The sequence below is a fragment of the Neovison vison genome, chromosome 6 (genome assembly GCF_020171115.1).
Source record: "Neovison vison isolate M4711 chromosome 6, ASM_NN_V1, whole genome shotgun sequence".
NCBI classification, from domain to species: Eukaryota; Metazoa; Chordata; class Mammalia; order Carnivora; family Mustelidae; genus Neogale; species Neogale vison.
The window spans coordinates 204868914-204880635 of record NC_058096.1 but is presented as its reverse complement, the minus strand read 5'-3'; the positions used below and the strand labels follow the sequence as shown (position 1 = coordinate 204880635).

At 57.3% G+C, this 11722-nt stretch overlaps 3 protein-coding genes across 5 annotated transcripts; 1 reads left to right on the top strand and 2 right to left on the bottom strand.

The window, feature by feature from the left end:
• Positions 1–96: 96 nt before the first annotated feature.
• ZMYND10 (zinc finger MYND-type containing 10) lies at positions 97–4843 on the bottom strand. Of its 2 annotated transcripts, none has more exons than XM_044255270.1 (12): positions 4725–4843; positions 3606–3714; positions 2592–2708; positions 2426–2479; positions 2170–2304; positions 1975–2063; positions 1782–1882; positions 1313–1485; positions 992–1117; positions 788–909; positions 542–667; positions 97–453 (listed from the first exon to the last, which is right to left on the bottom strand). In XM_044255270.1, the coding sequence occupies exons 2-12, from the start codon at positions 3675–3677 to the stop codon at positions 378–380; spliced, it is 1191 nt and encodes a 396-aa protein (XP_044111205.1). In that variant the 5' UTR covers positions 3678–3714; positions 4725–4843; the 3' UTR covers positions 97–377. The 2 variants fall into 2 exon arrangements, with proteins under 2 accessions (XP_044111205.1, XP_044111203.1); XM_044255268.1 differs by lacking the exon at positions 4725–4843 and adding an exon at positions 3982–4156.
• A 328-nt stretch (positions 4844–5171) lies between these two features.
• NPRL2 (NPR2 like, GATOR1 complex subunit) lies at positions 5172–8476 on the bottom strand. The gene is made up of 11 exons (XM_044253507.1): positions 8396–8476; positions 7757–7848; positions 7487–7655; positions 7239–7347; positions 6632–6768; positions 6433–6530; positions 6276–6312; positions 6064–6157; positions 5871–5988; positions 5467–5609; positions 5172–5382 (listed from the first exon to the last, which is right to left on the bottom strand). Exons 1-11 carry the CDS (start codon positions 8471–8473, stop codon positions 5315–5317), a joined length of 1143 nt encoding a protein of 380 aa, XP_044109442.1. The 5' UTR covers positions 8474–8476; the 3' UTR covers positions 5172–5314.
• Positions 8454–11385, top strand: LOC122909393 (transmembrane reductase CYB561D2). 2 transcript variants are annotated; one of them, XM_044253508.1, is made up of 4 exons: positions 8454–8788; positions 9212–9363; positions 9823–9860; positions 10553–11385. In XM_044253508.1, the coding sequence occupies exons 1-4, from the start codon at positions 8454–8456 to the stop codon at positions 11054–11056; spliced, it is 1029 nt and encodes a 342-aa protein (XP_044109443.1). In that variant the 3' UTR covers positions 11057–11385. The 2 variants fall into 2 exon arrangements, with proteins under 2 accessions (XP_044109443.1, XP_044109444.1); XM_044253509.1 differs by having other exon boundaries at positions 8702–8775.
• Positions 11386–11722: the final 337 nt, after the last annotated feature.

Genomic DNA, 11722 nt, shown 5'->3' with positions numbered 1-11722 from the left:
GCCCTCCCTCTCCTTTTCTCCCTGCATCCCGGGAGCACCCCTCCTGCTACACCGATGACGACCACCGCGAAGGGCCACTCGAAGGCAGGCTGTTTCTAGAGGCCAGCTTTACTGTGCTAGAGGAACAGGGTCCCCACATCCGGCCCTTGTCTTTGCCCCCGCCCTCCTGCTCCAGCTCGAAGAGGCAGCGCCCTCAGCCTACCCGCTGGGTAGGGCAGGAAGTGGGGAGCGCTTTGCTGGGGAAGATGGGTCTGTGCTCGCTGCGCTCACCACCTGGGAGGCTGGGGCTCTGGCAGAGGCTAGGCTGAGATCCTGAGGTTCAAGGGCACACTCTTGGGTGGGCTGTACGGGTGGCTGGCCTTTAGCAGCTGCAGCCTTCATTTGGCTCTGTCACCTTGGGCTGCCGGGACACAGGCCTTTCCATGCTTCTCCCAGTGCTTGACCTGGCACTCCCTGCAAGCAGGTGGGCTGGTGAGCATGCAGAGCTAGCGGAGGGTCTGAAAGGGGGGCTTAGGGGTCCAAGGTCCCAGGATGCCCTCACCTGCAGCAATACCATTCACTCTGGCACCGTGAGCAGCGTTTGGAGGCTTCTGCACTGCAGTAGGCACAGCGGGGCCGCTCTGGGTTTATTGCCTCCAGGACGTCCAGCCTGTAAGTCTCAGCCCATCTAGGAAAGAGGTCAGAAAAGCCTGGCTGGGCCTAGCCTGTGGGCACACAAGAGCACCCCTGCCTATGCCCATGCCTTCTGCATCCCTTCCACCCCTTCTGCTTGCTCAGCAGGACTCACTTTCGTGCCTGCAGCCGCAGGTCCTGCTCTGAGGCGCTGAATGTGTGCCTCAGCTGGTGCTTGGCAATAGCCTGCCACTTCCCTCTGTTCTCTCTCTCCAGCCGCTCCCAGATTTCTGGGATCTGTGGGAGAAATGTGCAAAGTGTCAGGGAGGAGCTGGCAAGGCGGGGAGTTGTCCTGAGTCACTGATTTCCTAGTACCTACCTGTTCCAACACCAGGTCCTTCTTAGGGGGCTGGGTTTCAGCCAGGGCCAGGTGGGCCAGGAAGCCCTGCAGGTCTGCCAGGTTGGGCAGCTGGTCAAGCAGTGTGTCCGTGAGGAAGGCCCGAAGCTGCAAGAGAGTCCAGGGAAGGCCAGTGTGAAGCAGGGCTGACCAGAGAGGGCCTGTGCTGGGCTGGGCTGAGGTGCTTGTGGGGACCGTGTCACTCGAGGCTCAGGGTCTAGAAATAGGACTGGGGCTGAGGTAAGTGGGCTGCACTGGGCTGGGGTGGGCTGGCGTGGTGCTGCAACCGGAGGAGGGCCCCACCTTGAGTAGCTGGCCCTTGGCAAAACTGGTGAGGTGGTAGCGGGCCCGGGCTTCAGGGCTTAGTAGCAGGTTGTACAGAGCGATCCACACCTGCCCATCCAACTTGCTCAGCTTTTGCTGCTCTGAGGGGGCCACTGTCTGCCAACGGCCACCCTCAAAGTGCTGCAGCTTGCCTGGGGAGAGGAATGGGGGTTGCTCACTCAGCCACTACAGCTGCATGGGCTCAGGACTGGCTCAGGTTGGGGCACTGCTTCCTCTAGAGCAGGGGGAGTCCTTAGTAGCAGACACAGAGCCTTGCCTGCTGCATAGCCCAGGTCCAAGCCCATCCCACGTGAGGCATCCCTGGATCCACTACGAGCTAGCGGGCAGAGTGTGTCTCCCAGGGGCAAGCTGCCTGTCTCCGTCAGTCTGAGAAGATGTCTCCGGGCAGCCATGAGCTGGGGCTTAGGCAGGTGGGGGAGGACCTTACCTCCTTCCTGGCGGCTCCAGGGACTGTGTTCCAGCAGTTCCACCAGGAGGCAGGGCAAGTTGTGGGTACTGAGCATGCGGTTCAAGGTGCTCAAGGAAAGGCTAGGTGTGGTGGTGGAGAGAAGTGAGCAGAGGCTACAGGCCCGGGATCCCAGTCCTCCACTGTGGGCCCCAGGCCTGGCAGGACTGCCCACCTGTCCACACAGTCTGTGATGTAGCGCAGCACTGAGAGGGCCTTCAATGCGATCTCAAACTCCATCAGTTCAGCCTGCTTCTGCAGCTCCTGGGGGTGGGGGGGACATGGTGCTTAAGCTGGGCCACCCCCAGCTTGCTCAGGTCCTGAGGGAGCCCGGCCTACCAATTGGCACCCCCAGGGAACCTCAACCTACCTGTATTGGGGTGCTGTACTGGGACTCCTCCTCAGGAGGGCCACCACGGCTACTCCGGGCCACCAACAGAGTCAATTTTCGGTGGCAGTAGTCTACCAGGTCCAAGACAGTGTCTTCTGCTGACTCACATACTTCCTGAGAGGGAGACAGAGGGGAAACATTCTGTCTCCAATGCTCTCCCCACACAGCCACAAACCCCCTTCCCTGTCAGGCCGTAGCGTGGGGCAACAGCTGGTGGGCAGGGCTGATGCCTCACCTTGTGGAAGAACACGGTCTCCAGAAGGTTGACAATGGAAGCCTCGTGGTGTACCTGTCAGATAAAGAGAACAGAGCCCGGAGCTGCTGAGGAAATTACTAGCTCTCCTCTTGAATCCAGAGCCCTCTAAAGGCACAGGTGGGGTGTGACCAGGGGCCTAGCTCACCACCATGTATATGGGAAAAGTGTTCTGGGGCTTGAAGTCCTCCAGCCTGCACAGCACAGGGAACACCTTCTGTTTCCACATCTCCACTGCAATCAGCTCCTCCACCAAAGTTGGGATCTTTGAGGGGGAGGGGAAAGGACAGGGATGAAGTAGGCCTACCTTGGCCTGGCAACCCTCCCATCCCTGGCTCAGCCCTGCCTGACTCTCCTCAAAGTCCCCTGGGCCCCTAGATTCTTTCCATAGGCACCTTCCCAATGTGTCTCCTGCACCTTAGACCTTCATTTCTAATTGCCCTTGATATCTCTGTGGGGACATTCCTAATGCTTCCTATAACTGGCTCTTGCCTAGTCCCTAGGCTGCCTTGTTCTCCTTTACATCTATGCTCTTGTCCCTTCTGTCCCCATCCAGGTGTTCCTCTCAGGCTGGCTCTCCTGCTGATGCCCTCCCTCTCATCCCAGTCCTTTGGCCTTCAAAGGTTCTAGTGTGCCTTGGCCTCATCCTTACTCAGGGCCTTGCACAATTTCCTAGTCCTTTCCCACCCTCCGGCAGGAGGCTCCACCTTTCATCTGCAGAAGAACGCTTTTGCAAAGTGATGCCTTAGGTTACTTATCTGAGCCATGTCCTGGCTCATGTTCCAGCCGGGCTGATCCCTGGTTTCTAAGTCCTCTCTCTTTGAGGAAGAGGAAGAGAAAGGCTACCTCCTTCCATACCAGAGTCCCACCCTGTTCTTTACTGAGGGTCCCCTCTGGCCTGACAGTCTATTCAAGGATGCCTTTAGAATGTGGGCCCTCCCCCCACAGCCTAGGCTGTTCTTTGATCCACAACTACCTCCCAAATCAAGCCATGCCTCACACTTGGACTGGTGTGCCAGAGTCCTGTACAAAAGGGGCACAAAATCAAAGGTGTAGCACACACCACCCCGAGGGAAGTGGCACCCAGGGTGCTCCTGAGAGGTAGAGTGGTGATGTGGGAGGTTGTGGGAAGGCAGGAACCATGCCTGTGATCCCAGCATACCTTCCCGTGGGTGACCAGCAGCTCCTGGATGGGCTCCCCCTGGCTGGCTGTAGCATCAAGGATAGCCTGCATGTTCAGCTTCTCCAGATTCTCATGCTGCTGGTTCCACCTGCCCCAGAGAGTGGGGGTGTATTTGCATTTGGGAGCACACGTGTGTCGTAGGAGTGGGGGTGGGCTGGTTCCTATTGAAGCCTAACCTGATCCTGAGGGGCCAGAGTGGGCTCAGGGCCATATACTCCTAAGTCGGAGAGCTCTGTCTCTTCACCTGGGGGCTCCCCCACACTGGTCACTCTCTCCCCCATGTCAGGTCCCTACTCCTTCATTCAAGGACTCCGACCCCGTGGCTCTGCCTAACCCCTGGATCCAGCTGCCTCACCCTCCGGAGCCCATCTCGCGCGGCGGGAAGCTGCGCAGCCCCCGCACCAGCACGTCAGCCTCCCCTGGCAGCAGCAGCTCCAGGTCGCCCATGTTGTGGCCGCAGAGAGCGAGCGGGAAGGGGGGTTCAGCTGACCCCGGACAGCAGCCGGCGCTGAGGTGCGAGTGCTGAAACTCTCGGGGACAAACGTTTCCCGCGGGGTCCAGGTCTTGGACGCAGCAGTTGCCTAGCGGTTTAGACGCGCGGGTACTCGCAGTCATGGAAACGGTCAGCTCGCGCCTGCGCAGTGCCGCCTGCACAGGCGCCGGCCACGCCCCCGGCCGCCTCGCCCTCCCGGCGGCTGGCAGCGACCCTCTTTGGACTCCCAGAACTTTACCCCTCACCTTCGACTGCAGCTCCTGGATCTACCCTGAGTGCCAGACTCCTGTGGCCTAGGTTCCCTCCTCGGACGTCAGGTCGACCCGCACAGGGATAGGGTCAGTCTGCCCCCTCCAGCTCTTTCAGCAGCGGATCCACCTCGGCCGCGCGGATGCTCCTCTCCGTGGCTTCCTCGTCCTACTATGTCTCGCACCCGGCTCCACCTGTTGCCTCTACCCCCACAAAGTACTGCGCAGGGCCCACTTGTCTCCATCCTAGCCTAGCCGACTGCCATCAACCTCTCACGAGGTAACTGCTGTCGTCTTTTTCTGGGTGACTCTATGGATGCCTCTAGCCCTTGAAATAGTATGTCCAAAGCAGCTTACCAGGAACTCTGCAGTATCAAGCTCTTGCGCCCTCAGTACCTCGGGACTTCTTTTCTTGCCCCTCTCCCCATTGCCTCCTATGTTGCAGCCCCTGGGGCCTCTCTTGGCTTCCTCATGCATCCTAAAGCTGTTTTTGCTTCAGGGCTTCCACATCTGTTCCCACTGCCTGGAATACTTTTCCTCCTTCAAGTCTCAGTTGAAAGTCACTTCAGCGAGGCCTTCCTTGCCCATTTAATCCAGAACAGCCCCAGCTCCCATCCCCAACTCATTCTTCATGACAGCTTCCCGATTGTTTTTTTGGCTGTTCATTTCAATTAATAATTAGCGGGCACTTTTACTTGTGCATTGTCATTCCTTCCCACCAGATGGCGCACCAGAGCGCCAGGACCGCTGCTATTTCACCGCCAGTCCTCTGGTGGCTGGTTCAGAGGCAGTACTCAATAAAGGTAGGTTGAAATGGATGATTTTATTTACAGAAGTGAGGGTCACCCTTGAGACAATATGGACGGGTCTACCGGTCTAGCCCTCATGCACCGGGGAGCACTTCACAGAGAGAGAGCAGCCACAGCCACGTGTAACCCCCAACAGCCTCATTTCCAACAGATGATGATGTTGGGGTCATTTTCCAGCCGTTCATCAAGTTCATGGTAGCTCATGCCTGTTTGGGACAGTGCAGGTAAGGTGAGCAGTCTTGGCCTGGCCACCTGCCCTGACCCCACCCCAGCTGCCTGCCTGTCTCCACCTGTCTTGCAGCAGATCTCATCATAGCTGTGGCAGCCTGTGTAAAGCCGGGCAGGGTGGCTCCGCTCCTCCCGAGACACCCGCACGGGGTACTTCTGTAGTCGGCGGATGAGGTTCTTCATCAGCCCGAACTGGATCAGCTTCCTGGGGTGGGGTTGAGGGAGAGAGGGGTGATGCCCTGGCCAGGGCTTCCTCCAGCCCCGCTAACCCTTTCCTGCAGTCTCCCTTCTGATTTTATTGGCCTCTGAATGCGTCACCTCCAGGTGGCCTGCCTACACTAGTAGTGCCACATGATTCTGCTCACTAGGAATCTCCAGCTTCCTTTCTAACCCAAGGCTCCAGAGAGACGTAGAGTGTATCCGCTTTCATGCAAACCCCTCGTGCCCCTGGGGATCCTCTTCTGACCGTTCATCAACACGCTGCAGCTGCTGGGGGTGGCGGCCAATGAGGTCTCTCACAGTCGTGCCAGGGCTCAGGCTGCAGTACAGCTGGAACACATCCCGGAGACTGGCCCTCTTGTGCCCTGTGGGTACCGAGGGTCAGCTCTGCAGGTAGCCCTGCCCTCCCCAAGACGGCCTCCCCCAGAGCCCACCACTACCTTGTTTGGTCACATAGGATAAACAGGCCTCTTGCAGGGACTTGTCATCTACGAGGTCCTGGACCTTGGGTGTCGGGCAGTACACATTGGAATACTGGAGGGTAGCAGGAGGCACAGGGGCCTGAGTGAGGGGCTTGGAAGTCTGACACCGCCCCAGTCTGGCCAAACCATGTAACTTACTCTCTGCTTAACCAGACCCCAGACTCACCTACCTGGAGGATGGACACCAGTGTCACGACGCCATAATACCTGGGGGAGACAGTTGTGCTCAACTTCTGAGGGCCATGCCTTCCCACCTCTGCACGTGGGGTCCTGAGGGTCTTCTCTGGCTAGCAACCCTGTCCCAAGTGTGACTGCTGCCCCACTCACAGCAAGTTCTGGATGGCAATGCGCACCAGGTTGAGCTCCACATCTGCCTCGGCTGAGATCTTCTGGACATGGCGGAAGCCATCAATATAGGGCAAGATCTGGGAAAAGCGGGGCAGGGTAGGGCAGGGTCAGTAGGAGTGGGTTGAGGCCAGAGCTGTGGCCAGCCCTAGGTGATGATACCCAGGGAGGGATAGCACACCTGTTGTGTGGTAAGGTCCCACTGTGAGTTGAAGAAATCTTCCTTGTCCTTGGTAAAGACAGGCACATCATACTCCTGGGCCACAGGAGGGTCAGGCCGCTGCTCAATCACTTTCAAGTGGATGGTGTTGGACTCATCTACAGGGGCCCCACCCATATCTTCAGTGTCGTCTCTTTCAAGAGGACCTCAATTACCCTCCAGTCCTCCCAGCAGCTCTTGAGGCAGGCGGGTGGCCCTGGGTAGGGCCAGTCTCCCCCACCCCCACCTTAAGTAAGCTCCATGTCCAATGTGGGGCTTGAACTCATGAACTCAAGATCAAGACTCACATGCTTTACTGACTGAGCCAGCCAGGTGCTCCCAATCTTCCCCTTTTAGGGAGCAAGAGACAGGTCCAGAGAGGGAAGGGAACATACCCAAGGAGCATGGAGAGCTCTTTTGGCCTCCACATCCCAAATCCCAACATGCACTGGACCCTAGACATCATTAACCCAGCTCACTGGGCCACCAATTTGTTCATAAGTCTTGCCCATGGCTGGGCTTGCCTTCCCTTGCCTTATTCGTATCCCTCCTCTACCCCTCTGCTGTCCTTGAAAAGGCAGGGCCATACCGATGGGCAGAGTGCACCGGCCTGAGGCATTTAGCTCCTCCAGCAAGATGGTCATGATGGGCACCAACTTCTGCTTGCTCTCCTCTGTTGACACGAAGCTGCTCTCTAGCTGGATGAAGTATGGACAACATGGTGGGCACACCTCAGGAACCCTGGCTGGTATCCTGCCCTGGCAGATACCCAGGTTTGGAGGGCTTTGGAAACATTTGCCTGCCTTCCCCTCCACTCAAGCCCATCCTGTTGCAGACCTCCAGTGTGGTCAGGTAGCCAGCCAGCTTTTTGACGATGGGCTCGAGGGCACAGGTCTTGGCCTGGGCATCACACACGAAGCCTAGGTTGAAAAGCAGGGCATTGCGGCTGTACTTCTTGTGTTCAATGCACACGGGGCAGCCGATCAGTTTCTTCTCCATGGCTGTGCTGGATGAGGGGAACAGGTGGGAGCAAAGTCAGGCTCCTTCTGTCCCCAAGCTCATCCACTCCTCAGGGGACATTCCCTCCCTTCCCCACTAGGGCCTCACACAGTGATAAGCTTGTTCTGCAGCTCTGGCTTGGTGATGATGTACACCTGGACTGTGTCAAACAGCTCTCGGGAGATGAAGTCTTCAGGGACCTGGGGAGGGGAGTGGTAAGAGGCCTCTTAGTGGACCCTGGGACAATGCAGAGTACACTGGGTGACCCCCCCAAAGCCTAAGCCCTCTTGTCCAGAGATTCTCCTCTCCCCCATCCACCCAGACCTACCACTATTTTGTGTTTCCAAACATATGTCATGTTCTCACCTGCCTCCTGGCTTTTGCATATACTGTTTCCCCTACCTGGCTCACTCACTCCTCCATCTAAATTCCTAAACATCCAGGAATACTACTAGGCCATGCACCCTGCCTCTCTTGGGAGCTGGCATCTCCCTGGGATCTCTACAGCCCGATTTCCCACAATCATTGCCTATGGGTTGTATGCCCCATCACACCGGGAGCCTGGGACCTGGGTCTGAGTGGCCTCTCGATTCACGATTCTCCGCGAATGAAGGAGTGATATGCCTGCGTGCAGCATGGGCTACAGGAATCCACCGCTTCCGGGCAGCTTGCTCAGCTCCCGGGAGCGTCCCTCTCCCACGACCCCCACGACCCCCACAACCCCAGCCCCGCGGGCACGGATGGCACCTGATAGGTGATCTTGGGTCCCAGCGTGGGGTGGAACTCGCTGAAGAATATGCATTCGATGCGGCAGCCGCTGCCCATGGCGCTGGCAGGGCCCAGGTCTGTAGACCCTGGCTCCTGGACCCCTGCGAACACCCGTCGGGGACAGCCCTCAGGCCTGGATTGCCAAGGCAAGCACGCCTGCGCACTCACGCACCGGTTAAGCTGTCTGCTTAACAGCGCTTGCGCAGAGCTACTGGGCTGGAGGTGGGGGAATCTTGTCTCAGGAAGTCCTGGCTGGGCAGACGTCGCACCCGGAAGTGAAGAGGCTCCGCGACTGAGAGGCAGCGCGCGCGGCAGTGCCCCGAGTATTCAGCTTTCTCGGGACGAAACCACCGCATCGGGTCAGCGCTGCGGGTGAGGCAGGCGAGTCCCTAGCGTGTAGGCGCAGCATGCCAGCGGCACGTAGGGAGACTGTGCGCGAAGGGATTCAGGCTATAATTTGTACGCAGATGGGAACTACAATTCCCCTAGTGCTTCACGCCCTTTTAGCTGGCGCTCCCGCGCGGCGACGGCGTGACGCCCGCTGGGATTTGTAGTCTATTACATGGCCTTGCGCATCCTACCTGGAAGGTGGGCCAGGGATCAGTGCCTGTTCAGATGCGGGTATACGCCGACAGGCCGCCGGTCCTCGACTATTCCTAGTGCCTGTGTTGGTACTATCCCTTCCTACCTTAACTTCTTGGAAGAGAGTGGCATTCCTGACCCGCAACCTTTGCTCTGGTGAGAAGAGTGGACTGCAGGCACCTGAGACCCTTGCTCATTCTACTATGCTTTCAGTCTACAGCCATTGGCCTGGTTGACCATGGCCCTTTCTGTGGAGACCGAGTCGCACATCTACAGAGCTCTGCGCACTGCCTCTGGGGCTGCTGCCCACCTTGTGGCCCTGGGTTTTACCATCTTTGTGGCTGTGCTTGCCAGGCCTGGCTCCAGTAAGTAGAATTCATAGTTGACTTCTGGGAAGGAAAGTGCTCCTTCTCCTGGGGAGCAGGAGCAAGAGGAAGCCTTGGGCCTGACTCCAGGAAAGGCTTGGCTGGCTGGGGGACATCCTATGTATGGAGGGCTAAGTGGGGAGGAGGTGAGTGTGGGGGCTCTACCAGTTTGGCCAGAGTACCTGGCTTCTCTTTCCTTGTCTTGGTGCCCCACTTGGCTGCTCTTTGTGAAGTGCTAAGAGGAGGGAGAACTGCCAGAGTGGCACAGCATGGCCTCTGCTCCACGGAGGGACCAGGAAGCAAGGTTAGGTAGGGGGTGAGCTTGTTGCAGTAAGAGGGGGCTAGCAGCTTGGCAGCGCTTCCTTGGGTGTTGGGCTGCCCATTTTCCTCACCCTGCGGGGGATTGATGTGGCTGGGTTCTTCTTGCCTCAGCCTCACAAAAACTCCTTTTCATTCCAGGTCTGTTCTCCTGGCACCCCACGCTTATGTCTTTGGCTGTAAGTAGTGCACCTGGCCAGCTCTTAGGGGTGGGAGGGAGCACAGGTATAGGTGGTAGTCCTGACAGTCTCTGAATCCTTATGGACACTTCATATCTCTTAGGAGGGATGGAATGTGGGATTGGAGAAGTTGTGCACTCCAATTCCTTCATGTGGTTCATACCCCAGACTTGAACCATAGTATTCAAAACCCAGAGCAAATTGGTCTAAGCACAAAATGAGACTTCACCCACCTCCAGGCAGGAAGCTTAGAAAATGCATTTGGGTGTACCTGTGTCCCCTTTTACCTTAATTTATAGTGATACATTGACTTTTCCTTGAAACAGTGCACCCATGTGGCCAGCTCTTGCCAAGAAATTGTATCCAGCCCCGTGTCAGGGAAACAAAGCCTGTGAATCATTTATCACTGCCACATCTCAAACCTAGTGTTTGCTGGGTAATATAGCAGAGATGACGTTTTAGCATATCACCTAGGAAGGAGAGTGGAGACGTACATACTTCTCGCCAGTTACTCAGGGCAGATGTTGGCCCTGGAGTTCTCACTCTTACTGCACCAAATGGATACTCTTGTCACTGGGGAGAGAGTGAAGAGGGAGACTGCCCAGAGTGCCTGGCAGTTTAGCAAGTTACCTAAACCTTTTTCCATCTGCTGAGCAGCACCCTGACTTCGTTTCCCATTCCTGTCTCCCCAGTTCTCTTTCCTGATGACCGAGGCACTGCTGGTGTTCTCTCCTGAAAGTTCGCTGCTGCGCTCCCTTTCGCGGAAGGGCCGAGCCCGCTGCCACTGGGTGCTGCAGCTGCTGGCCCTGCTGTGTGCACTGCTTGGTCTAGGCCTTGTCATCCTCCACAAGGAACAGCTTGGCAAAGCGCACCTGGCCACGTGGCATGGGAGGGCAGGGCTGATAGCTGTGCTGTGGGCGGGGTTGCAGTGCTCTGGGGGTGTGGGGCTGCTCTACCCCAAACTACTGCCCCGATGGCCCCTAGCTAAGCTCAAGCTGTACCATGCCACTTCTGGGCTGGTGGGCTACCTTCTGGGTAGTGCCAGCCTCTTATTGGCCATGTGTTCGCTCTGGTTCACTGCCACAGTCACTGGTGGGGTCTGGTATCTGGCTGTGCTGTGTCCTGTCATTACCAGCTTGGTCATCATGAGTCAGGTGAGCAACGCCTACCTGTACCGCAAACGGATCCAACCATGAGCTCTTCCCAGCCTGGAAGCCTGGATTTGCCCCTCAGCATAGCAGCTGGGGCTGGGACCTCCTGGACTCTCTCAGCTGACCCAAGTCATGGGAGCACCTCGGGCACTGGGACAGGTTAGAGTAGGAGTCTTGTGTGTGACATTTTGCTTGCTCCTCACCCTGAAGTGCTTCCCCTTTCCTTCTGTACTGTCAGAGGAGTTTATGGATGATGTGGCTGGATGAAGTGGGGGATGAAGACTATTTCCCCGGCCACTCACCTCCTACTTGTACCGGTATGTCCAAAAATTACAGGAGAGAAAAAAGGAAAATAAAAAAAGAATGACTGTAAAGATTGGATGGGAGGAATAGCTTAGAGTTGGGGATAGTGCTTGCTAATGCTGTCAGTGGCAGGTGGCAAGCTGGGGACCCCCGTCCCTGGCTGCTCACTGCGGGGCTGAAGCTGTCCCAGCACACAAGGTTCCAGGATCTGGCTGCTGAGCAGCCTGTGCCACGAGGGCCCTAGAGCTGTAGCTGTGCGTGGTACAGCTGTGTGTCCTTTCAGTCCCCCAGCTGCCCGCTGTGCTGATGCCTCCAGACTGTGGGAGTTAGATGTGGACAGTGACAGGGTGGGAACTCGGGATAGCCTGTTTCCATAGACGTCAAGCACTGAGAACTCTGTTTTTGGGG

What these genes read in the sequence shown, in the direction of transcription:
- ZMYND10 (XM_044255268.1), bottom strand. Translation starts at nt 4,073, where the DNA reads ATGGGCGACCTGGAGCTGCTGCTGCCAGGGGAGGCTGACGTGCTGGTG. An exon ending in CTTTTCCCATATACATGGTG is followed by an intron (nt 2,480 to 2,591) that starts GTGAGCTAGGCC and finishes TTTATCTGACAG; the next exon opens with GTACACCACGAGGCTTCCAT. An exon ending in AGACCGTGTTCTTCCACAAG is followed by an intron (nt 2,305 to 2,425) that starts GTGAGGCATCAG and finishes TCTCCCTCTCAG; the next exon opens with GAAGTATGTGAGTCAGCAGA.
- LOC122909393 (XM_044253508.1), top strand. Translation starts at nt 8,454, where the DNA reads ATGCGGCAGCCGCTGCCCATGGCGCTGGCAGGGCCCAGGTCTGTAGAC. An exon ending in GCTTGCCAGGCCTGGCTCCA is followed by an intron (nt 9,364 to 9,822) that starts GTAAGTAGAATT and finishes TTTTCATTCCAG; the next exon opens with GTCTGTTCTCCTGGCACCCC. An exon ending in CCACGCTTATGTCTTTGGCT is followed by an intron (nt 9,861 to 10,552) that starts GTAAGTAGTGCA and finishes CTGTCTCCCCAG; the next exon opens with TTCTCTTTCCTGATGACCGA.
- NPRL2 (XM_044253507.1), bottom strand. Translation starts at nt 8,473, where the DNA reads ATGGGCAGCGGCTGCCGCATCGAATGCATATTCTTCAGCGAGTTCCAC. An exon ending in GACCCAAGATCACCTATCAG is followed by an intron (nt 7,849 to 8,395) that starts GTGCCATCCGTG and finishes TCCCCTCCCCAG; the next exon opens with GTCCCTGAAGACTTCATCTC. An exon ending in ATCCTATGTGACCAAACAAG is followed by an intron (nt 5,989 to 6,063) that starts GTAGTGGTGGGC and finishes CGGTACCCACAG; the next exon opens with GGCACAAGAGGGCCAGTCTC.